The sequence below is a fragment of the Medicago truncatula genome, chromosome 7 (assembly GCF_003473485.1).
Source record: "Medicago truncatula cultivar Jemalong A17 chromosome 7, MtrunA17r5.0-ANR, whole genome shotgun sequence".
In the NCBI taxonomy this organism is placed as follows: domain Eukaryota; kingdom Viridiplantae; phylum Streptophyta; class Magnoliopsida; order Fabales; family Fabaceae; genus Medicago; species Medicago truncatula.
Window position 1 is genome coordinate 5,787,163 of NC_053048.1, and position 26,969 is coordinate 5,814,131.

Genomic DNA, 26,969 nt, shown 5'->3' on the forward strand with positions numbered 1-26,969 from the left:
ACATTAAACAAAGTAAAAAAATCCCATGAAATTAAAAGTAATGTCATCAAAGTACAAATATACAAATCAATGTCATGAAAACACCAAAACTAAAAAACAAGTCCTAAAAAACAAAATAATACTACTGGTCATGGTCCTGGTCCTGCTGATGGTGCCTCCTCCTCGGCCTCTGGCCTCGCCTCCTGGTCAAAATCGGCGCGATCTGCTCCCTCATATGGCTCATGGCCTGAAACCACTGCTGAGGGGTCATGCTCATGACCTCCTCCTAGCCTAACTGCGCATCAGCGTAGGCAACAACACCACAAACCATGTCATAGGTGTCAGGCGAGCTTCTCGCCTCATACCGCTCCCACTGCTCTGCAATGATCTGCTCTTCATTTGCTGGCCTCGAAAGATCTCCTGGAATAGGTGGCAAGATCTGAGGGTGAGACACCCTAGTGTACCATAGCACATAGCCATCCGCCATCCGCCATGTCTGCTCTCCTGCCTGCTCACCCCAATCGGCCGCCTTAAGTGTGTGAGTGCGGAAGTCGACGAACGCCTGCACAATGTGAGGCGATGGCAGCTCTACAACATCCATCGGATGTCTAGGGTTGGTCTAGATGTATTTGTACTGCCTCAAAACCCACTCGGGCAAGTGACGGTACACCGTACGAACACCGCACATAATCCAACCAGAATACCAGAAAACCTCCTCAAAATCCTGGATCTCCCTGTGCTCTTCGTACGGCCTCCAACATACGTCATCAAACTGTATACGATCAAGCAGTGACCGATATGTGACCCCCTCTCCGTGACCCTTCTGAAGCTTCCACCTCGCTGCAACCAGATAGTTTTCCATGTAGTCAGTGTTGGGATCAACACTGTAAAGGCCAGGAAAATGCGCCAAAAACCATGTTTGCACAAACCAAACAAATCACATTTATAAATTATTACGCAGGAAAAAATATAACAAAAAAATAAAAGTAAAGGTTCACATTTATAAGTTTCTTACAGTGAGTAGTGTCACGCTCCCCCCAAGAGCTCTGTCTCCAGGCCTACACGCCTCAGCTAACTCGCTGTATAGGTATGCAAGTGTCATCTATCCCCAGGAATAATTACGCATTCCCGCGTAGCCGTCCTCCATGGTCGTCAGATAGACCAACTCGATGCGTTTGTTGCTTCTATCGCCAAACAACAAGCATCCAACCAAGTAGAGAAGGTAACACATCACGCAATCTGAAGATGCGTTAGACATGCGACATCATCCAAGGTCACAGTCATCTCCCCCAAGGGCATGTGAAAGATGTTGGTCTCGGGAAGCCACCTCTCGCATAGAGTCATCAGCAGGGCATGAGGCACAGTGGCATAGCCCAGGTAAACAAAGTCATGTAACCCGCTCTCCCTAAGCGGATCCCAAAACCAATCATGATTCCCGTTTGGGCGTTCGAGACTCAAGATCTTAACCTCATGATTAATCGGTTTTACCACACGGAGCTTGCAAACCTGAAATAATAGAAAAATAAACATAGTTTAAACAAACACACATATAAAGAAAATAATTAAACATAAAGAAAAGAATTAAAAAAAACACATATAAAAGTGGATATAATAATTAAACAAACACACATATAAAAAAAATAATTAAACATATAGAAAAGAATTAAAAAAAACACATATAAAATTGGATATAATAATTAAACAAACACACATATAAAGAAAATAATTAAACATAAAGAAAAGAATTAAAAAAAACACATATAAAAGTGGATATAATAATTAAACAAACACACATATAAAGAAAATAATTAAACATAAAGAAAAAGCATTTTAAAAAAACACATATAAAAGTGGATATAATAATTAAACAAACACACATATAAAGAAAATAATTAAACATAAAGAAAAAGCATTTAAAAAAAAACACATATAAAAGTGGATATAATAATTAAACAAACACACATATAAAGAAAATAATTAAACATAAAGAAAAAGCATTTTAAAAAAACACATATAAAAGTGGATATAATAATTAAACAAACACACATATAAAGAAAATAATTAAACATAAAGAAAAAGCATTTAAAAAAAACACATATAAAAGTGGATATAATAATTAAACAAACACACATATAAAGAAAATAATTAAACATAAAGAAAAAACATTTATAAAAATTACATTTACGTTATCTGAATTATACCAAAGCGGCAACGCCACATGATTGGCATAAGAGTGCAGCAAAGATAGGTCTGCCGGTCCTCCAGGAAAGGGAGGGTCCACATGTAACACCTCCGGGGCAGCAGCTGCTGCAATGTCATCATCATCTGCTATATGTTGTTGCTGTTGTGGTATATCATTCTGGTCATACCCACCCTCCGTAACATCGTGGTGTACTTGATCCTGATAATTCAGGTACTCCACCTATTGGCTCGGATCAACCACCTGTGACTCTTCAGGCTGAGCAGCCTCCTGTGAACTCCCTGAACCATCCACCCTCCGACCTCTACCCCTCTTTGGGATGTGGCCACTTTTCCTCTCCCTCCGGTGGCTCTGAGTCATCGCACGCCTACCACCAATCATCTTAGATGGATCAATGGGGCCTGATCGGCCATATCTACAGAAAAAATTATAAAATTAACATCATTCAACTTATACATTCAACCACTTTATCAAACACACTAAACCTAAACTTTCACATTCAACCACTTTATCAAATAAACACATTGAACCTAAACATTATCACACACACTATCATTCACATTCAAACATAAATAATCAAATGCATTATCATAAACATTCAACATAAACATAACCTAAACTAAACATAAACATTCATCTTCGTTGAAAAATCAAAACCACATTCAACCTAATTCAATATACACTTTTTTGAATTACAATCAACATCATATCCATAACCTAAACTAACTAAATAATCAATAAAATTGTCATTGAGGCATTTTATCAAACAATTTGTGTGCAAAGTATCAAACATACTCAAAATATGATCTTTTGCCACCATTCAAAACCACGTTATACTCTAACATCATTCAATCATCAATTAAAGCCACTACATTCAATTATAAACTACATGAAATCATCAAAATTCAATTCCTACATCAACCCTAACCACATGAAAACTACCATTTTTAAAATTAAAAAAAAAACCTACACAAACTAACATTATGATTAAAAATGAGTCAAGATACTTACTTGTGATTAAATGGAGATGATGCACTTGATTTTGCTCAAAAAACGAAATTGGAGAACTTGGTTGGTTTTGGAAAGCTTTTGAGAAATTGAACGATACTCAGAAAACTGAGTTTCTGCTTCTGTTTATGTTCAGTTTGCATCGGCAGTTAACTGCCGAGGAAATCCTCGGGAGTTAACTGCCGCCGGTTTTCTAAAACTTTGACAGTTAACTGCCAAAGGGCATTTAGGTAAATTACTCGTGTGTCTCAGCCAAACCAAATGTGTCAACAACAATCCTCACATGTTTAACTGTCTAATACATCAAATAAAGTAGTTGATAATCTAGAGTTTGATCGAGGTAAATAAAATCGAATAAAAAAGTGTTTTAAGTATAATCGAACTCAATACAATCTGGTATTTCAAATAGAATTTGGAGACTAATTTGTTTCTCTCTAAAAAATATATATAATCGAACTCAGATTCTCTTAAAAGATTCACCATATAACAACTCATTAACATTTGAACGCAATCATGTAATTTCGTCATTTGTTTCTTTTCATTAAGAAAAAATCATTTTATAAATTTTACAATAGTTATATTATTTCTTTTAAAAATGTTTATCAATGTTTTCAAAATCAAATCGGTTAATGTAACACTCCATATGATTAACTAGAATATAATATAGGAATGTCTGCTAAGGTACTAGCAGCTGGCTGAAACTCAAATTTAAAAGTCAAATAAACATAGTACTTATTACATGAAGTATCCAAAGGAGTATCAAATCACGTACTTCAAAGTATTAACGAATAAAAGTAAACGAAACTAAGAGAAAGGCTGCCACGTCGAACAACTCCTCAAGTCTCCATCGCCTTGGCTTTATCAGTTCACTTATCTTGTTAAGAGAGTCAACAAATGAAGAGAAAGATTGGGATTCTTCTTGCTGTTCCTAGAGAGTTTAAATGGGAGTGGGGGTTTTGGTTATGCTTCACGCGAGTCAGAACTTGGGGAAGTTGTGAGAGATTTTCTCACCCAATTGTTGACTTAGCCTTAAGTATAGAAACTTATGTTTTTTGAAATGACAGCTATGCCATTACTCTTTATTTTCTTTTCCATAAAAACCTTATTTGCTTCTATCCCATTAACACACTCATAAAATGTTATATTAAAATAAGGTAATTTAATAAATAGTAACTAATGAGAATATACTATTATTTTTGGGGTGCTACAGTTAGAGTTGGTTCATAATTTAACATTTGTTTGTTTTTTTCTGTGTTAATCCTCTGATTTTCATAGAAAAATGGCTGGTAATCTAAAGTTCGGGTGAAATATAAGTAAAATCTGACCAAAGACTGTTTAATCTAGAAATCAAACTCAAATTTTTTTAAACAATTCATCTTAATGATAACTCATTAATCATGTGAGCTCAAACCCATGATTTCGTCATTTGCTTATCTTTTCATTAAGAAAAAAAATCAATTTATAAATTTTACATCAGAGTATCTTTAGTCGAGTTATCTTAGAGGTTGCTTAAAACACATGAAATCGTAGTTTAACATTTTTTTGGAGGAGAACAACGTAACAATGTGATTTATATATTAGGCTAAATAAATAGGGTTATGCTAACCAGTGCCGTTAGGATATTAGTTAAGAAAACTAAAAATAGCAAGTTTGCGTTGAATTCAACAATTTTTTAACTTTTAAAAAGTCAAATATATCACTTTTCACCATTTCTCAATACAATATTTATAAGGGTGCGTTTGTTCAAGTTATTTTCGTAGATTCTTGGGAATAAAACGATATAAATATACATGTTTATGTTTGTTACAAGTTTACTAAATTTTATTCTCTCGTATAAAACTTTCTTGGGAATAGAAATTTTTTCCCAAAGAAAAATAGTGGGAATAAAGTTCCCATGAAGATGGGAACAAATTCATGTGTAATTACCTATTATAATCCATATTTTTATGGTTCCCGGGAACATTATAATGTTAAGCAAACATCTTTTTTCTAAATACCTTGAATAAAATTCTCATCTTTATGTTTCAAATAATGATATTCTTAGAAATAAATTTGGTAAACTTAAAACAAACACACCCTAAATTTGTCATCTTAACCAATATTCTGAGTACACTCTTTAACTTTTCCCAAATAAAAATCATTAGTGTGCTTAAATTGTTATCATTGACCTAAGACTGGTGCTAGTCACACCCCAACAAAAATAAGTTACACCCCAGAATGACTAATATACCCTTTAACTAAAATAAAAATTTCAAATCAACTAAATTTACATTAACGTAAATTGAACATAAGTAAACTTAATTTACATTAACCTAAATTGAACATAAGTAAACTTAATTTACATTAACCTAGATTGAACGTAAGTAAACTGAATTTACAAACTTAATTTACATTAACCTAGATTGAACGTAAGTAAACTGAATTTACATTAACCTAGATTGAACATAAGTAAACTTAATTTACATTAACCTAGATTGAACGTAAGTAAACTTAATTTACATTAACCTAGATTGAACGTAAGTAAACTGAATTTACACTAACCTCTTATATACATACGTAAACTAAATTTACATTAACCTAAATTGAACATAAGTAAACTTAATTTACATTAACCTAGATTGAATGTAAGTAAACTGAATTTACACTAACCTAAATTGAACATACGTAAACTTAAATTTACATTAACCTACATACGTAAACTACACTAACCCCTTTTATATACATACACGTAAACTTAATTTACACTAACCTCTCACTTAAAATCAAATTGACAGGCATATCTCATACCAAAACAAACAATAAACAAATAGAAACTCATCGAAAATGAAATTCATGAAATTCACTAACCTTTATGAATATAGTACAGATCAATAACAAAGATGTTGATTCAGATATTGGTTGCACATCTATGGTGATTTGTGGATGAAAGGGGGTAAGGGTTCAGAATGATCATAAAAGATGGGTTTTTAAAAATTTACATGAAGAGGGCAATTTTAATATTATTGTAAAATTTTAAATAAATTTGGGTGTAACTTTTTTTTTTTTTTTTGTGACTGGCACGAGTCTTGACCTAAAATATGTTTGAATTGTTTCAAGGTAATTGCTTAAATTTTCTCTCTATTGGAGATGCTAATACTCCCATATAACATACCTAATTTCTTCATAAAAAAAAATAAAAAAAAATACACAGATTAGGAGTTGATATGTTGAGGTGGTCCACTATTGATTGGTGTAGCGTTGCCCGTTGGTCCACTAACCTGTGGTTGATTACTGCTAAGTGCCTAACTTAGGGAAGACTAACTTTATTTTATGATGATGGTGAAGAAATGATAAAAGACTATTGAAAAATTCCATAAAAATAATAATCCTGTATTTTTATTTGACAAATGGAATCATTCACTGCATTTGAATTGAATAATTCATTCCCAACATGGTCGTATTAAAGTAAATAAATGAAAATTATTTCTGATACAAAATGTGGTCAAAACAACTCAGTTTCTGGTTTGAATTGGAGACTATCAATATTATGCAGGGTCTTGTTAACCTCTATGAAGAAATCTAAATATGAAAATTATATTTTTAAATATAAGATTTTGCTTTTGATCAAGTAATTATTACATCACTTTTAATAGAATTTCACTTCTTTCACCAACAAAAAAATAGAATTTTACCTTTTTTGGATGCTTTGCGAACTATTTAACATTCTCCTATTATATTTTATTTTTTTTAGACAATTCTCCTATTATTTTTGGTTGCTGTTTCAAATGTATTATGAATAAACCAGGTTTAATAACTATTGAAATTAACACCTGTTTACAGATAAAACATCAATAAAGTACAGGTTTAATTTTAGAGGATTGATATATCCAGCGAGTCCGGAGTATCAATGGCTTTATGTGCATGAATCCGATAAATAACTTCTGCACACAAGAAACATGGACAACTGTTGAAGATTAATTAAAAAAGGACAAAGAATATATATTGCAGTGAGTGAAATCGAATTACACTTTCACAGTCCAAAATAAATTAAGCATTTAACAAAATAAATTCTGCATTTACAATCTAAAAACATGTCCCAACATAAATAGACACATGATTAGAATTAAATATTATACAAGTTTAATTTTATATTTGGCCTCAGGCGTTTATTTTAAGTTATACTTCCATCTTTTACATTTTAATTTGATGTAACATTAGTCACACTAGGATTAGTTTGATCCTTTATGTTAAGTCTCGAGTAAATCGTGTACAAAATATAGCATGTCTAATGAAAGTGAACACGTACATAAATACTTAATTTCATATTTGATCTCCTACATAATATATTTTAAGCTTCACTTTAGTTGCTAAATTTTAAAAGTTTTAATTTGGCCCCTTCTTATGAAAACCAAAGAAACTTAAAATTATAGCCTCTAATTGAAGCTATAAAAACATACGAGACCAAAGTGAAAACTAAAGCCTGTAATATGATTAGTATTCCATACAGTCTTGAAACTTTGTGCTCATGAAAAAATACTCTTGAAAATTTTGATAATTTTGTTGATACAAAGGATAAAAATTAAGTACTTTCAAATAATTTAAAAGCACAAGCATGCAAAGTTCGATTGAATTGAGTATCAATGGCTCTATCTACACGAAGCCGACAAATAACTTCACACAAGAAACATGGACAACTGTTGATGATTAATTAAAAAAGGTGAGAATAAATATTGTAGTCAAATAAAATTACATGTTTACATTCCAACATAACTAATAATTTTTTTTTTATATCCGATGTTATTTCTCTCTCTAGCTCCCCCCTCTCTGAGCTGATCATAGTTTTCTCTTCTATTTTTTGTATGAAGGTTTTGGGTCAATTGTTTATTCGAAATCATTGTTTTTCTCTCTATTTCAATCTAAATAAGTGATTTTCACATAAATTTAAGTTTTTTTCTTCGTCATTTCGTCGTCTCAATGTTGCATTGTGTTATTCATCGTCTTGTGCAGTATCGTTTGATTTTCCATATTGTTGCGGTGTTAATTTGGTTCTTATTGAAATATCATATTCAATCAATGATCTAAGAGACAACGTAGCGGATTCTGAGTCACGAGTATTCCAATCATTTTAATTTTATCATATTATTTATATATTTTTTCGTTGCATACTATTAACTTAGATGTTGTCCGTTTGTTCGCAAACTCATTCTTTATATTTTTAGCGATGTTGGTGATACATTCTATCAATTTAAATGAATGATAAAAATGTTTTGTTATTCTTGAAAAAAACTAATAATTTCATCCAAGAGCGCTTAAATGAGATGACATAAGTCTCTTCTAGCTTAATCAAGGTTGTGGATTCGAATCCAACATTTGACATACAACATTAGTGAGAATTTGCAGTCCATTTGAGTCCCATAAGACTCGAGGGATTCGTCTTCCCAAGTTACGCACGACGGATATCCTATTTATTAAAAGGGTCATGTTAACCAATGCCTCTGGGACACTGGTTAAGGAATCCAAAAAAAAAAATTTGCTAGTTAAAAAATACAGTTTTTAAGCTTTTAATGCATTGATTATACAATTTTCAATGCAAAAATTACTATATTTGCTCCTTAACCAGCGCCATGAGGCCATTGGTTAACATTTTCTTTATTAAAAAAACTAATAATTTCTTATAAACGGCAAATAATTAAAATAAGACAATATAATAGGACGAAAACACTAGCATATTAGGGAATTGGAGATTGTAATTTGCAATTTATCCTATAGTATAGTATTTTGAAAGCAAGCTAGCAAGCAGCAAGAAAAGTATGATGCCATGCTATTATCTGAGCTGGCACTCGACAAGGAGCCAAAGGAAGCAGATAACGACAAAAGACAAACTCCGAAAACCACGAAACTAACACAAACCCGAAATTCACACGTGTCATTGTCAAACCTCAACAAGACCATTCCCACTATCAATAACATCGCCATCACAGTCCACCCACCACCCCTTCACACTAACGGGATTCATATGTCAATAAAGGCATGCTCGTTCTTTTCAATCATAAGTCAGTCGATAAAATTGACAAAGTTATTATGTTTGTGACTTTTATAATTAAAAAAAATGTAACAAAATCAACCAACAATATTTATTTTTACTAATAATGTACTCCCTCGAGTCATTTATAATTAAAAAATAACTTTTGTTTTGATCAATTGCATAAATAATGTATCTGGTCTATATATACGTCATATACACGTTAATAATTCAATAAAGTTAAAAAATTATTTTTACTAATTAGAAAGAGTAATAATATATAATATAGAATTTAATTTATTTCTTTATTATATTTTTTCCTTCAAAAAATATAATAAAGAGATAAATTAATATGATTTTATTTGCCAATTCAAAGTTCATTTGAATTGAGTTTATTTCGAACTTGTACAAATAAATAAGCTTCTATTTATTTATTATTCATAAGATAAGATTGTTAAATTTAAAAACATTTTCACGGCGAAAACTCACACATTTAAAAACCAAAATAATTATCGACTCAAGCAAGCAAACTCCTTCACCTTGACGTTTACACGCGCACACAATCACACATTCGCACGTGCACTTTTCCCTTTTCCTCGCCACTTATCTCTCTACACACACACTTTTCTTTTCTTCACTCATTCTTCTCTTCTTCTCTCTCAAATCCAAATCAAAATCAAAACCAAAATCATTCAAACAAACCCTAATTTCTTCAATTTCACACACTTCAATGGGAGCTGTAACTTCATCCATGGCAGCAAAATTCGCTTTCTTCCCACCAAATCCACCTTCCTACGGACTCGGAGTAGACGAATCAACTGGCAAAAACAAGATCACTGGTGTTTCAACTCGTGAAAACGTCGACGTTTTGAAACTTTGTACTAAAAGAGGAAACAATATCGTTGCTTTGTATATAAAAAACTCTTCAGCTTCGTTAACGATTCTGTATTCTCATGGTAACGCTGCTGATCTAGGTCAGATGTATGAGTTGTTCAGTGAACTCAGTATTCATCTTCGTGTTAATCTCTTATGGTATGTTCTCACGTGACACCCACGTGCTTTTACTTCATTAATCCCTTTTTGAACTGTCATTAGCATAAAATTGACACTAATTGTTGATTTTTTAATTTAATTGTCTTATTTTGTGTCTGTTGAAATTATTAGCATTATCTTTTGTTATTTTAAATTATGCAAAAAATAATAATATTGTTGACTCTCTCTAGTTAGTAAGAAAAAGGGGTGATTATGAAGCACGGATACGGACACTAAATGCCGACACCGCTGATAATTTGAGAAAATCAAATAATTCAGTGTAATTATATGTGTCAGTGTCGTGTCGGACACTGCATCCAAGGAGTGTCCGTGCTTTGTAGGGTGATAGTAATCCAGAGTTAAATATCACTATAAACTTTTAATTTGATTAAATTTAGAAAATAAACTAAGTTGTTAGAGCTAAATTCCTAAGAAAGAATGTTGGACCAAAATTGTTATGTCCTTTTTTGGTATTGTAAGAGTAACTATCAATGTTATTTTTTTAGTTTCTGTTTTATAATGTTTATGTTATTTAAAACTATGTAAAGTTTTGTTTGAATATTTATTTGTAGGTTTTTAATTTTAGAAGGAAAAAAATATTTAGTTGTTGGAGCTAAATTTGTGAAAAATAAGGTTTGACCAACTTCCCTTTTTTTGGGGTTGTATGTGGTATTTATGTTATGTGCCAACAACCGGCTTATTGTGTTTTTACTGTTCTTGTTATTATTATTGTTGTTGTGGTGGTTGCTATTGTTATTTTTGGGTCAATTTTTGATTGTTTTTTTATGAATATTGATTTCAATTTTTTTCTTTTGTAGTTATGACTATTCTGGGTATGGACAGTCCTCTGGGAAGGTAAGCAAGCTGTCTTTCTCATTTGTATAGTTTTGAAGTTACATTTAAATTTTAGGGTTGATGTTGTTGTAAATTGTGATTTAAGTTTAATTTAATTGGAAAATGTTACTCTATTGGATGGGGTTACAGGGAGTTTGTAAAATGCACCTTTTGCATGTTTGTTGAACAGTTTGCCTTTATAGTTCTAAGCTAAGAAAAAAAAAATGAAATACAAGTTTTAGTGTAGACAAATCTCAAATCAATGGTGTAGAATGTAAATCATTTAAATGATTTGTTGAATGTGTAATTGGAGTCGATTGATCTTAAATAAATGGCCGGGATCAATTTATGTCTGTAAATGCGTGTATATTTGTTAATTGTTAATGTAGGGAGCCCAAATCCAAATCTTCACTACACAAGTGATATGGCGCTGCTATTGCCGCTATTTGACAATACTTTCTACTAAATAGTGTATCTCACATTAGCGATTTGTTCAAATTCCGCTATATTACAGCAATATAGGACCGCTGCTATTTGATAGTTATGACTAGACAACTCAAATAGTTTATTTGATTTTATTCAGTTTTTGGATATTTTATTATTCTCAGCAATTTTTATAAAACAAAAATGATAGTCAACCTTGATGAAATATTTTTCTCATTTAGTTTTATAAAACAGAAATGATAGTCAACCTTAAATGTACCGAATAAATGATAAAAATGTATAGATTATTGTGAAATTGCTTGATATTTATCTGAATGGGAGTTCCGGTTGATAGTAACCGTGTGCAACTTTTTGGACAGCCTAGTGAACAGAACACCTATGCAGATATAGAAGCTGCTTATAAATGTTTGGTAGAAATGTATGGGTCCAAAGAAGAAGATATTATTCTGTACGGACAATCTGTTGGGAGTGGTCCTACTACAGATTTGGCTGCTCGTTTACCCAATCTTCGAGCTGTCATTCTCCACAGTCCCATCTTATCCGGCCTTAGAGTCATGTATCCTGTGAAGCGGACGTACTGGTTCGACATTTATAAGGTTTTATCTCTATATCAGTTTTAAATTGGTGACTTAGATGTTCAATTTGGATCTATGTTTTATTGTGTCATATTACTTAGTTTTGATGATTTTTTTGTTTTTGTTTTTTGCAGAACATCGATAAAATTCCCATGGTCAATTGTCCAGTTTTGGTAATTCATGTGAGTATATTCATTTTGTAACAAATATATATATTATCAAACTGAATGTTCTCCTGTATATAGAGCCGACTAGTAATTTGGAGTACTTATGCCATGATAAAAGTATTTTAGCATTTCTCCCTTTTTCTTTCTACACACACCCTCGTCATTTTTGTTAATATTCTCATTGAACCTTATTGAGAAATCTTAGCAGCACCGTTTTTATTGACGAAATCTTTCCGAGTACCATATGCTGTTAATTTTGGGTCAAATTAGAAAATGTAGGAGCCTTGATTGGTCACTCACACCTTGTGAGTGGAATGAATGTGCTGATTTGTTGGCTAAATTTGGGAATAATATGAATTATGCTACCAGGGTTTAGGTTTTTTTTCCTCCTCCCCAGATTGCCCATATCATACCCTGTGGATGCCGGTTGTATTAGATATAGATATAGATATAGTTAGTATTTGTTCTTTCTTCTGTTTCTTTTGTTTTTTCTTCATAAAAAAAACACTAAAAGATAGACACTCGAGCCTTTTTTATCTTCTTCCTTTCTCTCCTGTCCATCTGATTAGCAGAGTTCCCCACATAGTTCTTAATTTCTTGCATGTCTTGCTAAAATGCAGCTATGATGTGGGCAACTAAACATACATACATCTTATGCTTGCAAGTTGCAACAATATATTTTTGTTCCTTACTTCAATACATCATTGATGACAAATCCATTCATTTAAACTTTATGATTGTGTGCTTGTAAAAAAAAGAAACTTTATGATTGTGTTATGCAAATGTTTAGGAATCGCAAAGGTTTATCAACTCCCTATTTTTTTTTCCAATATTCTTAATTGTCAGTCATATTATTTAAAGTTTTTTCTTTTCATCTCTTTGTGATCAGCATATAGATGCTTGTTGGAAATGGCTGGCCGAACAACTTTAAATTGGACATTGATCTATCAATATTAATTCACTTTAGTTATTTGAATAACTCAAATCAAGTTTTGGATATTTCATGTGGGAACTATTCTGAAAGGCCCTATTTCCTTTGCTTTTTGTAAGCTAAATAACTATTTTTAGTGTTTAATATGCTAAATGGTTGTATCACTCTTGCCCTGCTTTTTCGTGCATTCAAGCTTTTAAATCCAGTTCTTATTTTTCATCAACAGTAAAACATTATACTTATTTACAAATTATGATTCCATGCTTTTCTATGTTATGTGCATTAAAAGAAGCGGGGAAAGTGAATCAACTTGGTTATCGTGCATATTTGATGCATAATTAACATCAATATTTAATGGTCTTGTTAAATTTGATATTTGGGAACATTTTGATTGCTTGGAATATTTCTCAGTGATCAATTGTCTTGTTAATTGCCTAAACTAATACTAGCATAATGCAATCATTGTATACGTTTTAACTTTCGGGCATGTCTATTTACTAAAATGGTTCTTTATATTGTTGTTTCTTTTAGGGAACGGCCGATGATGTAGTAGATTGCTCCCACGGGAAGCAACTTTGGGAACATTGTAAAGAAAAGTATGAACCGTTATGGGTTAAAGGAGGAAATCATTGTGACCTAGAGCTTTACCCTCAATATATAAAGCACCTAAAGAAATTTATTGCAGCTATTGAAAAGTCCTCGCGTAATAGAATTGAATCGGGACCCACTCCCGATCAACCGGACATACCTCGGAACAGCACAGATTTTAGAGAGAAACCTAGACCCAGCATGGATATAAGGGAGAATTCTAGACGAAGTATTGAATTTAAAGACAAAGCTAGAATAAGCACAGACCAGAAAGAAAAATCAAGATCTGGCGTTGATAAGAGAGATAAATCAAGAAAGAGTGTTGATCGTGCCGATAAAGTAAATAACGGAGCAGAAATTCCTGAGAAAGCTAGAAATAGCATTGACCGGTAAGCCACAAACCACATTCAAATGTGCCCAGGTTATTTACACTAATGTTGTTTCTGACTATTTTTATGTATGTGGCTGCAGTTTTGGAGGGATGGTGAGATCAGTTGGATTTTGCAATATTGATTGTTTCCGGCCCTCGGCGACTCATGCATAAAAATAACACGCTTACATGCTGAGGTTGCATCTTCTAATTATTATTTGATTGGTTTATGGGATGTATGGTTTATAGGAAACTGTTCCACTGTCTGATTTATTTTCTTAATATATAGATGAAAAGTAATTTAACCAGGTAGTAGATCATGAACATAATATGCTGCTAAATTTTTCCTTCCATTTCACAATCTAACCTCTCTGTTGTCTGCTTAGACTGAGGTATTGGGATCTATTCTTTGGGTGTTGTTGCTTGCTTTACAAACAAAACTTACACAAAGAAGTCAACAATTATGAAGTATTAGATTAGATTTCCTCTGCTTCTGTGCAATGTTACACTCAACATTTTTTCTGCGCAAAAACTTGCTGAATTCGGTTGCTTTGAAACGTTATTTTCTCCTTTTGCTTTATCAAGTGTTGCTCCTATGACATTTTCCGATTAACATCATGTTAATTTGCTCTACCACATTCTCTATTGATATCTGTATGCCATGAAGATTCAATAGTTTTTTTTTTTTTAAAGCAAACCTAATTCTGAATACTGACATTGCCTTTCGACTGAACTTCGGTTTACTAAGGTCCGTTCCTCCGGGAACAAAGTTAAAACAAAAAATATACCCTCAACTATAGCACATTAGCGCTTTTGTTCTGTATCCAGTTACCAGTATCTGATACTCTAGAACTGTTTTAAGAATGAAAAAGGTTAAGGGTCAAGATTCATCAACAAAAAAATGAAAAGGATCAAGACATTCCCCCCACGTGTTTGATTTGTTGAATTGTATCACGATTCAAGATTGATTCTATGTGTTTTACAGACTGAACAGGTAAAAACGGGGAGAATAAGAAGAAACTGTTTGTATGTGTTTGGAAATATTAGGTCTCTGGTGTTGCAAATTTGCAGTGCAATAGAATATTGAAACTTTGTGGCTTCATGAGGCATTTGTTAATGTAATCATTCTCACATATATGTAATTATGCAGAATGTGGAAACCCGAATATAAGAAACTCGCAGGTCTATAAATTTCTCACATTTGTTTATTTAATATCCTACTAGATTGTTGACCCGTGCGACGCATGAGTTTATTGTTAAGGGATTGACATATGAATAATAAAATGAAATATATAATTGATAATGGTGAAAGAAGAAAAAAAAAGAACAGGTGATAATCCATAGTAGACAAAATAAAACACTTTATAAAATGTATAAAATCTGAAAATATTATAAAAGAAAATTCGGTAACAATAGATATATACAAACGATGATACAACAAGATAAGAATGAAAAACTCATCGGTGAGTAGAAATATTAAGGATTGTTGCATTTTAGAGAGAATTTGTTAGGTTAAATTGATGCGCTGCATTTTAGATGAAATTTGTTAGGTTAAATTGTTGCTAACCTAATGCAGTATTTTAGAGAGAAATTATTAGGTTTAGTTACTGCTGCAGACATAATAAAATTAATAAATAAGGATGCATTTCTTACATTTTGTGTATAATCTCGTAAGATATCCTCAAAAAGATTTTTGCGCTGAGAGATGATGTTTTAAGGGTTTTTGCACTGATATGTCAATTTTGAGTTAAAAAAACGTAGTATACATCAATTAAACATATGATACAAAAAATTTAATTAATATACTATTCAATGTATCAATTAATGAATATAAAATCACATGAGTTTGTTATTTTGTGGTAACCTTAATGAAAAAGGTGTGGTTTTACTCTCCTTTAGGTGTTCGATTAGAGGATTCTTCCCTCTCTTTCATATCTTGGCTTGAACATGTTATTTGTCATTCATCATTAGATGTCGTCTCATATGTTCTTTCTTTATGTTATGGTATTTGGTTTGCTCGTAAGACTTGGACTCTAGTTGATGACTATAATTTAATGTTGAACACACATATAATATATGATAATCCAAAGCCTTCCGATTCCTCCATTTCTTGGAACCATACTTATGTTGTAGTTGATTTGGTTGTTTAATAAAATCTTGAATCTATTTTTAATTGTTTATTTTGGGGGGATGTGAGGAGGTTAGGAAAATTTCTTGGATTAACTGGGACACTATTTGTTCCAAAAAAGAGAACGGAGGTTTGGGGGTGCGGAGGATAAGGGAGTTTAATTTGGCGTTACTTGTTAAATGGTGTTGGAGGATTAGGGTTGAAAATAGGAGTTTGCGGTATAGAGTTTTAGCATCACGATACAGGGAGGTAGGAGGAATAATCGATGAGGAGGGGCGATTTAACTCTGTTTGGTGGAATAATTTGATTAATATTAAAAATGGGGCTGGTGTGGGAAGTGGTCGGTGGTTTGATGCTAATGTTGGGCGAGAGGTAGGAGATGGTACACAAACTTTATTTTGGTGGGATCCTTGGATTGATGGCATGGTTTTGAAAAATAGCTTTAGTCGCCTTTTTGATCTTGCTACTAATAAAATGGCAACGGTGGCTGAAATGTATTCACTTGGGTGGGGGGAGGAGGGTGAAGCTTGGAAGTGGCGGCGTCGGTTGTTAGCTTGGGAGGAGGAGAAGGTGCGGGAGTGTTGTGATATTTTAACTAATATTGTTTAGCAGTCTAATCATTCTGACAGGTGGATTTGGCATTTACATTCATCCAACAAATATAACGTCACAAGTGCTTATAATTACTTGTTGTCATCAACAAATAACAACTTGGCAGCTGATCACATAACTGAAATTTGGAATAAGGAAGTGCCTTTAAAAGTCAGTCTCTTTGCTTGGCGTCTGCTTCGTAATAGATTACCAACAACAAACAATTTAGTTAAAAGACAAATTATACAACCAAATGCTCAAGTTTGTGTGGGCGGATGTGGCATGTTAGAAGACGCAGAACACTTATTCTTCTCTTGTGATTTTTTTGGTAAACTGTGGTATGGTATTTCTCACTGGCTTAGGTTCCATATAGTGTTTCCTGAACATGTGTCAGATCATTTGTATCATGGGCGGTTCTACCGTATGGCGACCCCGGGCGGTCGCCCGGGCTCGATCGATAATTTTTGCACATTAGACTCAACCCAAAAGCCCATTAACGCATTTACAAAAAGAAAAATTTGGGCAATCTGAAAATTGTCACACACAAATAGGTCTTGGAATTTTATTTAGCACACTATTGACGGGTTCATGTCTCTTATTTTAACGGGTTAATTGTTCAAATTGACCCTGTAATATACTTTATGTTTGAAAAATAACCTAATAAAATACAAAACATATATTCTAGCATTGTAACTTGAATTTCTTCTTATTTAATTTTGACCACCCTATAATATACGTGTAGTCTAAAAATGTGACTTACAGGTTGAATTTTTTCACGTTAAAATATAGCTTTACACAATATTAAATTTCTTCGACCAGGGATAAATTAATTATGAATTTTTATTCCCTCATAATTATGAATTTCTTAAACAATTTATAATTAATTTGTATCTCGTTTAAAAATTACAAAATTTCATTGTGAAGGTTCTTGTCATGTTCTAGTCATGCCTACAAAATTAGGGAACTAAATTTGACTTGTGAGTATACGCTTACGCGGAACAAAATTTCAATTTTGCACGTTTCAGTTGAAAAATCAAAATAAATTTAAACGACTTTGATATGTTATGAAACTTTACAGATCCTTTTTATGCATTTTTATAGATGTCTCTGCAAATAATGAACTCAAAATTCGATTTATAGATCGAGATTTCCATTGTTTTGTTTTTTGAGCTTTTGACACTTTAAAAATTCATAATTAATTTGTCGTTTGTCGAAAATTTATAATTTTTTTGTTCAAGCTATATTTTAACGTTCTTAACTCGCCTCTAGGAAATCATGAAAAAATTCAATCTCTCGGTTGCTTTTTTGGACTTCGCGTATATTACAAGTTATAAATAATAAAAATCTTGAATTACATGGTCAGAATACATGTTATTTAATTACAGGGTCAATTTTCAGACTTCACGTATATTACGTGGTCAATTTCAATTAATAACCCTATTTTAAATTGTACTTTTGTTGACAAAATGATAAACCTATTTTATTTCGATTTTTTTTAGGAAAAAAAAATTCAATTTATAATTGTTTATATATTATATCACATGTGAATTTACGATTAATTTTTTGCCCGGGCTCCATAAATTTCCTGGCTCCGCCACTGATTTGTATCAATTTGGCACCTTAGGCGGGTTTTCCAAAAGCAACCGCTCAACTTTTAATCTCATATGGCTTTCTTGTGTGTGGGTGATTTGGATAGAAAGAAACACTCGGGTCTTTCATCAAAAAGAGGCCTCGTTCAATCAATTACTAGATAAAATTAAACTTCAATCATACTGGTGGCTGAAAGCGAACCGTCCTACCTTTGCTTTTTCCTACCATTTGTGGTGGTTGAACCCTTTACCTTGTCTGGGTATTTATCTGTAATGGGGTGATTTTGCCATTTGATCTTTTTATTTATTTTTTTGTTACCCTTTGTTCTGTGGTTGTAATTTGATATTCTTTCAGCTGGGGTTTTTGCACTTCTTATACTAAAATTTCCAGGCTCAATAATATATTCCATTTTACCTTCTTAAAAAAAAAAAAAAATCTTGTTTCCGTAATAAGATGAACAAAATGGTTTTTTTTTTTTTTGTTTTTGAATAAAGATGAACAAAATGGAATTGATATCTCTATCTCTATTATATATATTTGCCTTGCCTAAAAGCAATAGTACACATGGCACTTTAAAATGCAATAACTCATTTAATGCTTTTCTAACATCATATTCCTCTCATCTAACTCAATTGTTGACTAAAAATGAATTGTTTATGGTGTGTAAATGCTATTAACTAGCACTGCCTTATTTATTTATGACAAATTTAAACATGACAAAGGAAAATAGTTGATATGCTTCTTCTATTTCAAATGTTTCAATGTGATCATAAGACCAATCCAATAATAACAAGTGTCACATGATATTTTTAAGCCAACAAAATTCTAACATGTGTAACTTTTCCATCATCATATGATTATGATCAAGGGTTTAAAAGTAATTTGGTTGTCATTTCCCCTATATATATATTCGATCAAACTTGCATCATTTTCATCTCATTACTCCTTTCATCGTTACTCCTTTCATTTGATGACATCTCATAAATTAATTCAGTTGAAGAACCATGAAGCATAGTCGCGTGAATTATACATGTTTGGTTCGTTCGTTTTGTTAAACAAGAACGTCATGTAAATTGTTACTAAGCATACTTATTGTTGTAAATCGACTATCAAAATAAAATAGAGTTTATGATCATGTTTTTTATATTCTTATTGAATAGTAATTTAATCAATTCTTATCACAATCTTCTATTTCATTTTTACTATGCTTATTATTGTAAATCGACTATCAAAATAAAATACTTGATCAATCGGAGTTTGTGATGATTCTTTTTATTTTTTGATTGAATAGTAATTTAATCAATTCTTATCACATTCTTTTATTTCATTTTTACTATTCTATCATTATACAACTGCCTTGCTTTCAATTTTTTTTGAGACATTGCATTCTAAAGTTTGTTTTTCATAAATATTCAAAAATAAAAATAATGTTACTCCAAAAAGTAGGTCACTTTTCATTTAGATGAAGTTTGGTAATTCTTCCAGCTTAGAACAATGAAATCTATATATGGTCAATATGTTTGTCATCATTTTCATCTTCATCGTAACACACATCTTTTCTCTCTATTTTCATTGTGATGCACACATTCTCTCTCTCTCTCTCTCTCTCTCTCTCTCTCTATATATATATATATATATATATATATATATATATATATATATGATTATTATGGATGTTTAAGTATTGTTTTTACATATATGTTTATAATTTTATTTGTTTTCGTTTTCTTTATTCATGCAATGTGTTTTAATTTTATTTTCGTTTTCTTGATGGCAGCATGATGATCATGTGACCTCCTTAACTGAATCCATATCATTATTGGATTAAAATAAATCAATTGCTAAAATTTAGTATCAAATTAACTTTGACACATTAATGTCATTTAATCCTAACTCATTTTTATATATTGATTGAAGGATTTCTATGATAACAAAATTCATGTCACTATTCCCTATTTCAAGTAAATAAAAAAAATCATTTTTACATATTAAACCACCCCAACAAAAATAATTATTTCTTTTTCAACTAAAATTTAATATCCTACGAGAATTTAAAAAAAAATTCCAAAAATTTGTTTTAATTTTTAGAAAAATAAATCAAGCTAGGTAAACTTTCCAATCAAACTTATTAGGCCATATTTTGTTTTAAATTTGTATTTATTTATTTTTATATTCAAGGTAATAGAATTCAGTCGTCATGTATGACGTTGATATATAGAATTTGAGAAAAACTTTAAGGAGAGAATAAATATTGACTACAGCTGCCTTTGAGAAAGACATGAAGGACGTTAATGTATTTCTATGATAACAAAATTCATGTCACTATTCCCTATTTCAAGTAAATAGAAAGAAAAAAAAATCATTTTTACATATTAAACCAAACCCAACAAAAATAATTATTTATTTTTGAACTAATATTTAATATCCTACTAGAATTTTAAAAAATAATTTTCCTAAAATTTGTTTTAATTTTTAGAAAAATAAATTAAGTTAGGCAAATTTTTCAATCAAACTTTTTGGCCATATTTTGTTTTAAAAAAATTGGACATGCGTGATTCATTTGGTTATGAAATGTCCATTTTTTTTTACAAGAAAAAATATCCATTTAATCATACATTAATACTACAAGAATTATATTTATATAATTTCCCCTTTCTTTTGCATGTTTTGGGTAGATGTGATGGTTTCTAGCGGTGGTAAAGAAGTAAAAATAATAATAAGAATGCAATTTTGATTTTCTAATACTATAAATGTTGTTTACTTTGGATGTACATAAGTGGATGTCCGGACTTTAGATAATGTTTTACTTTGATCAGAAAGTGAAAATTTTTCAATGCAGTTTGATATTTGGTATCAGTGCTTCACTTTTTCTATGTTTTGAATTATATGTGATGTTCTCCATTTTTTGTTACTGATTTAATACCTTAAAAATTAGCACGATAACAAACAACTTTTTTAGAGAAGTATGCTAAGGCTATATATGCTATCGATCATGACACTCCTATACATTTGGATTTGCAACTTTTGTGAATTTTAAGAGGACTAGCATTCATCACTCAAGGTCTCTGGACTCTCCGCTTATGCACCTAAAAATACTTAATTTTTAACTAAGGCTACTTGACATAAAAATAACAAAACATTACGGCTCAAGCATAATTTCTTTTTAGGTAGATGCTCACGGTGGTTTTTAATTATTTATTTCAATTGTTTTTCTTCTTTTAGTTCGTTATTTAAAGGGATTTATTGTGATGATTAAATTCTTTAAAGGAGATTTCACCATAAAAAAAGATTTAAAGGAAATGATCTCCCAAATTTTGAATTAAAATACATTAAAGGAGGAATCCGAATTTTAGGTGTTGAAAACACATTTTGAATTAACATGCTTTTCTTCTTTCTCCTCTCTTTGAATTAACATGCTCTCCTTACTTCTCGGCTCTCATTCTCTCATAATTTATTTTTAATAGAAAATACATTCCTCATTTATTCCTAATTAAATAACCTAATAAATGCATATAATATATCGATTCTTGATAAATCAACAAAAAAAAATTAATTCCCTAAAAAAAGAGTATTTCAATTTTAATAGTCACCAACTAACCAGTATGCATATTATAATTTACTTTACAATTATAAAAAAAAAAAAAAAAAAAAAAAAAATTGGCTCTCGATCTTTTTGAAGGCTTATTTATTTTGTTATGGTATAAAATTCTCCTAATATGGGAAAATTAAAAAATTGTGTGTTGGATGAGAAGTGTTGGAGACTTGGATAAATTCTTCAACTTTAATTTATATTGTTATAATACTTTAAATATTAAAAATATGTTAACATTTATGTATCATTCTCTATATAAAAATAAAAAATAAAAAAAAAACTCTTTGAAAGAGTGTGCCAGATTTCTCAATTTCTTCAGCTAACATATTACAACTAACATGAAGACATTGCTTCATTCCCTTAACAAACAAAAAAAAAAAATCTTCAAATAGTCACTAATTTGCAACCTGCTAACATCCGACCTTATTTTGGCATCAAGTGTCTTTTTTTTTTTTTTTTTCCATTTATAGTTCATGTTTTTTATTTTATTTTAATCGTTAGCAGCTTCATGTAACCTAAACAAAAAAAAATTATTAGCAACTTCATCTATATTGATTCTTTCACAACTTCACCAATATTGATATCCCCTTAGGTATTTGGTGTCCATAGTAAGAATTGATATGAATATTTTAGCTGCAAGAGCGGTCCGAGCAAAAAGGAAGCTCATACAGCAATAGAAACATTGTAATTCTAGGCAGATTTCGACAAGTACCTTATTTATTATCTTAGTTTTAATTTTTTAAGGGGTCTTTGTTTGTTTGGATATATACATTCTTGCTTTCGATTTTTGTAATTATTTAGGTTTTTAAATTAAACCAATTATAATGAACGATTCGTTAATACAATCTTTTAGAAAAATTGCAAATAACTGAACATCAATAGACTCAAAAGGATGACTGTAATATTATTATAAGTTAAATTTGATGCACCATTGGAGTAAAAATCAAATGAGTTGCTTCAAGATGGTGTGGCTTAATGCAGCCCAAAAAATACTCTTAAATGATGTCCACCCTTAGGGTTGCTCTAATATACGCAAAACTCACACACCAAACAACCAACTCACAATATTGACGGAAAGTGGAAAACGATCGCCTATGCAAAATGAAAAAATCACGTAGTTTGAATTCGATCCATAGGACATTGACATAAGCTTGCTACTAAACACGTGCACTTTGTATATTTAGGCATCCTCCGAGATCCCAAACTCAAAACCTGATGATTGGGCATCCCGATTGGTTTAGCTTTTCTTGATTGTGTAAGAGTTTCCTCATGATTCCTCTTCAATCTAATATCGATACTTACAATTTGGTTGATACAATAATCTTATTCTTAAACGGTTGTATTCTGCGTCATTAACTTTATTGGAAGTTCTGAAAAAATTATTAGTTGGAACTATATGATTGTATAATTGGATGGGCATGAATTATACACTTTTCTATCTATCAAGGCGAAAATCAAAATCAATTTTGCAGCTAATTCAATTTATGTGATGGTTGAGTCTTTGTATTTAAACAATAATTTGTAATTGAGTTTGTTTAACATGTGCAATATTGCACATGTTAAATCAACTAAAAGTAGTACTTTTTTTTATTGAAAAACATCAATTATTTATTGAAAAGTTATATATTTAACATAAAATACAGAAGTTCTAAGACAAAATTAACATTTTAAATTTCTTAACATGTGCAAATTTGTAGATAATAGAAAAAACCCTTTATAATTATTTCAACATAATCTTGGTGGTTCTGATTTACATTGTTATTTGTTATTAATAATTAACATTTTATATTCTTTATGTTTAGATTTGGCCACGACGGAAGCACGTTTTGAGAGACATACTTCAAATGATCCTAAAAGTATCTTAACCTGCACACCTAAACGTGATAGAGACATCGATTTTGAGGACCCATTGTCTTTTCGTCGTAAAATAAATAAAACCAAAACTCATCCTACAACGTCGTGCAATAACTCTGCTACGGAACGATATATACGTTCGATGCATTTTTTTTTTATTATCATTGCTCATTTTTATTATTTGTTTTGAATAACTACGTTTACATATTATAATAAATACTTATTGCCAATTATAAAATGTATACCTTATTCAAGGAAAAATATATATAGCATGTTTACCATCCGACATAACTATATCAAATATATTGAAAAATATTTTGTATCGATTCTTATAAATATACAATTTGTTTGTGCATAAAAAAACATATACAAATATGAATTATGAGGTCATTGTTGGAAGCAGTGACAACGCTACATATAACAGACATTTTACTTGCATGTCCAATCAAGGGGATTTAAAAAAACATATACAAATATGAATTATGAGGTCATTGTTGGAAGCAGTGACAGTGCTACATATAACAGACATTTTACTCGCATGTTCAGTCAAGGGGATTTACTAAGATCGATAGTTCTTGATATCAATAATATATCTTATGATGAATTACTAGATATTTTTCCAACCACTCAAGGTATATCATAGTAAAATTAATGTATCAACACAAGGACTAATTAAGGTTATATGTTGCTTGGTTGGAAATTTGAACTCTAAATGTTAGAGATTTTCCCTACTTACAAACTAATTTCTTATCATATGCATTTTTATTACATAAGGTGGATCTACCATCAACACAAAATCACTTATGTACGAAATGGCTTAGTGTGAATGTATGATTTTCAAATGCTATTGTTTTAGATATAGTTATTATTTTCATATGATTTTACTTTTGTTTAAAAAAGACAGAAGCGATTAGTGACATCGAATTTTCACAATTGTACGATATTGTTTGATGCTGGAGACCATATTATGTGTTGTCGGTGGTGTGGTGCAAAGATGTTGTTGGGTGAACCTTGAATGAAGCGGAAGTGAAGGTAAAGTTGAATTTTCGCTATGTTGCACGAAGGGAAAGGTGAACCTTCCCCACATTCAGAAACCTCTGAAACTTTTATTTAATTTGTTACGCGGCGATCATCCAAAAAGTAAGCACTATTTGGATAATATTAGACCTTACAATAGTATATTTCCATTCACATAAATGCGAGGTAAGATTGACCGTACAACAAATGACGAAGATGGAGCTGTATATTTTGTTCTTAGAGGTCAAAACTATCATAACATGGGTAGTATGATGCCAGAGTCGGATTCTACGCCGAAATTTGCACAAATTTATATATACGACACACAAAACGAGTCGAAGAATCAATATAAGCATTTCCGATACGATATTGTTTAAATTTATTTTCATATTTTTGTTATATACCAAACGAATATTTTTAATGTGATTATATATATATATATCACAGTGCGAGTAATGATAGTCAATCACTTAATGAGTCTTTGGTTAAGACAGTTCCCACTACCTATGTGCTTCAACAAGTGAGGGATTTCATATGAAAGAGGTGGTCCATCAAGTAAGTCTCCTTATGTGGAACGAGGAGACAGTTCCCGCCGACTTTATGTTTCGCAATCACGATAAATAAAAGTCAAGGTCAGTCGTCATCTAATGTTGGAAACTATCTTTCCAAACTGTTTTTCACTCAAGTCACTTCCAAAAAGGGATTTAAAATACTTATACTGGATGAAGAAGACCGTGTGTCCACTAAAATCACTAATGTTGTGTACCGTGGTGTATTTCAGAACGTTTAACTGGTCGTTCTAGATGATATAGGTTTTTTATATGTCGAACTTGAATATTATGTTTTATGGAGTATTATTTTAACCCCTTTTTGACAATATTTTGTTGGTCTCAAATAGTTGGTGTCTTTATTATTATTTGCTATACTTATTTTTTACACAATTAAATAATTATAAATTCACGTTAGATGTTAAGTGAATCCAGTATATGCGTCAAAGAGATCATGGAATTTGAAAGAAACTACACCCTCCAGTCACTAATATAAGCAAAACTTTATATTTTAGATTCATTCAATTAATAACGTATATGATCTTTATTATAGACCACATACATCATTTAATGAATGAACCTAAAATATTAATTTTTGCTTATAATAGTGACCAGAGGGTGTATATATATATAACGGTATCAGGTATGGAGACCAATTGACAAAAAAATATAGAATGTTGCTTTCTTTTTTTTTTAACGGACAAGTTTATTAAGTTTCTGTGAGCTTTACTTAATTGGTAGAGATAATTCATTGTATATGCGTGGTTGAATTTGAGACCCCAACCCCTCAATTACAGGAAGAACACACAAAAAAACTCATCTCCATAATCAATTTTGCTTTGTTTTTGGATAAATCCATTTATTATCGATATTCATATTAAAAATATCGGCTTGATTTTAGTTATCCGCGTGAGATCTTCCCGCATTAAAGATTATTATTTCAGTGTTACATGTGTTAGTATTAATGTACAATGTTTAATTAATAACACAATAACAATATGTTTTATTAATATATTATGTATAAAAACAATGAATTTTCCATTTAATTAATATTTATATAATAAAAGTAAATAGTCGATAATCTAACCCGTGCTTGGCACGGGTGTCCAAACTAGTAACGATATATTTCTCTTATTGTGTTGTCAACGTAACACGTACGGGACCCTTCAAGAAAAAACGGCAGCTTAGTCTATCTCTACGGCAAGCTTCTCAACCCTTCAATATTATTTTTATAAGGAAAGTGGATAATATTGAAGGAAAAGTGTAAAAAAAAAAAAAAAATCCTTAATAAATTTGATTGATACTATCATCTGTATAATGTACTGCATTTGCAAATTAAATCCAAAATAAATCATCATGATAGTGATTATAAAATTTTTGTAAACTCCGTTACACTCATACACACGGCACCGACTATTAAATTAAACATGCAAAACATTAAACGTATATATAAGAATATTCTAAAAGTTATGCTGTAAAATTGCATTCTCGACATCTTCACAACTTAAAAATGCACATTA

The 26,969-nt window shown here is 31.1% G+C and overlaps 1 protein-coding gene across 1 annotated transcript; it reads left to right on the forward strand.

The window, feature by feature from the left end:
* The first annotated feature begins 9,743 nt into the window (after positions 1-9,743).
* LOC11421147 (alpha/beta hydrolase domain-containing protein 17B) lies at positions 9,744-14,615 on the forward strand. Its single transcript, XM_003621539.4, has 6 exons — positions 9,744-10,220; positions 11,039-11,075; positions 11,858-12,094; positions 12,208-12,255; positions 13,703-14,148; positions 14,231-14,615. Exons 1-6 carry the CDS (start codon positions 9,919-9,921, stop codon positions 14,301-14,303), a joined length of 1,143 nt encoding a protein of 380 aa, XP_003621587.1. The 5' UTR covers positions 9,744-9,918; the 3' UTR covers positions 14,304-14,615.
* The last annotated feature ends 12,354 nt before the right edge of the window (positions 14,616-26,969 follow it).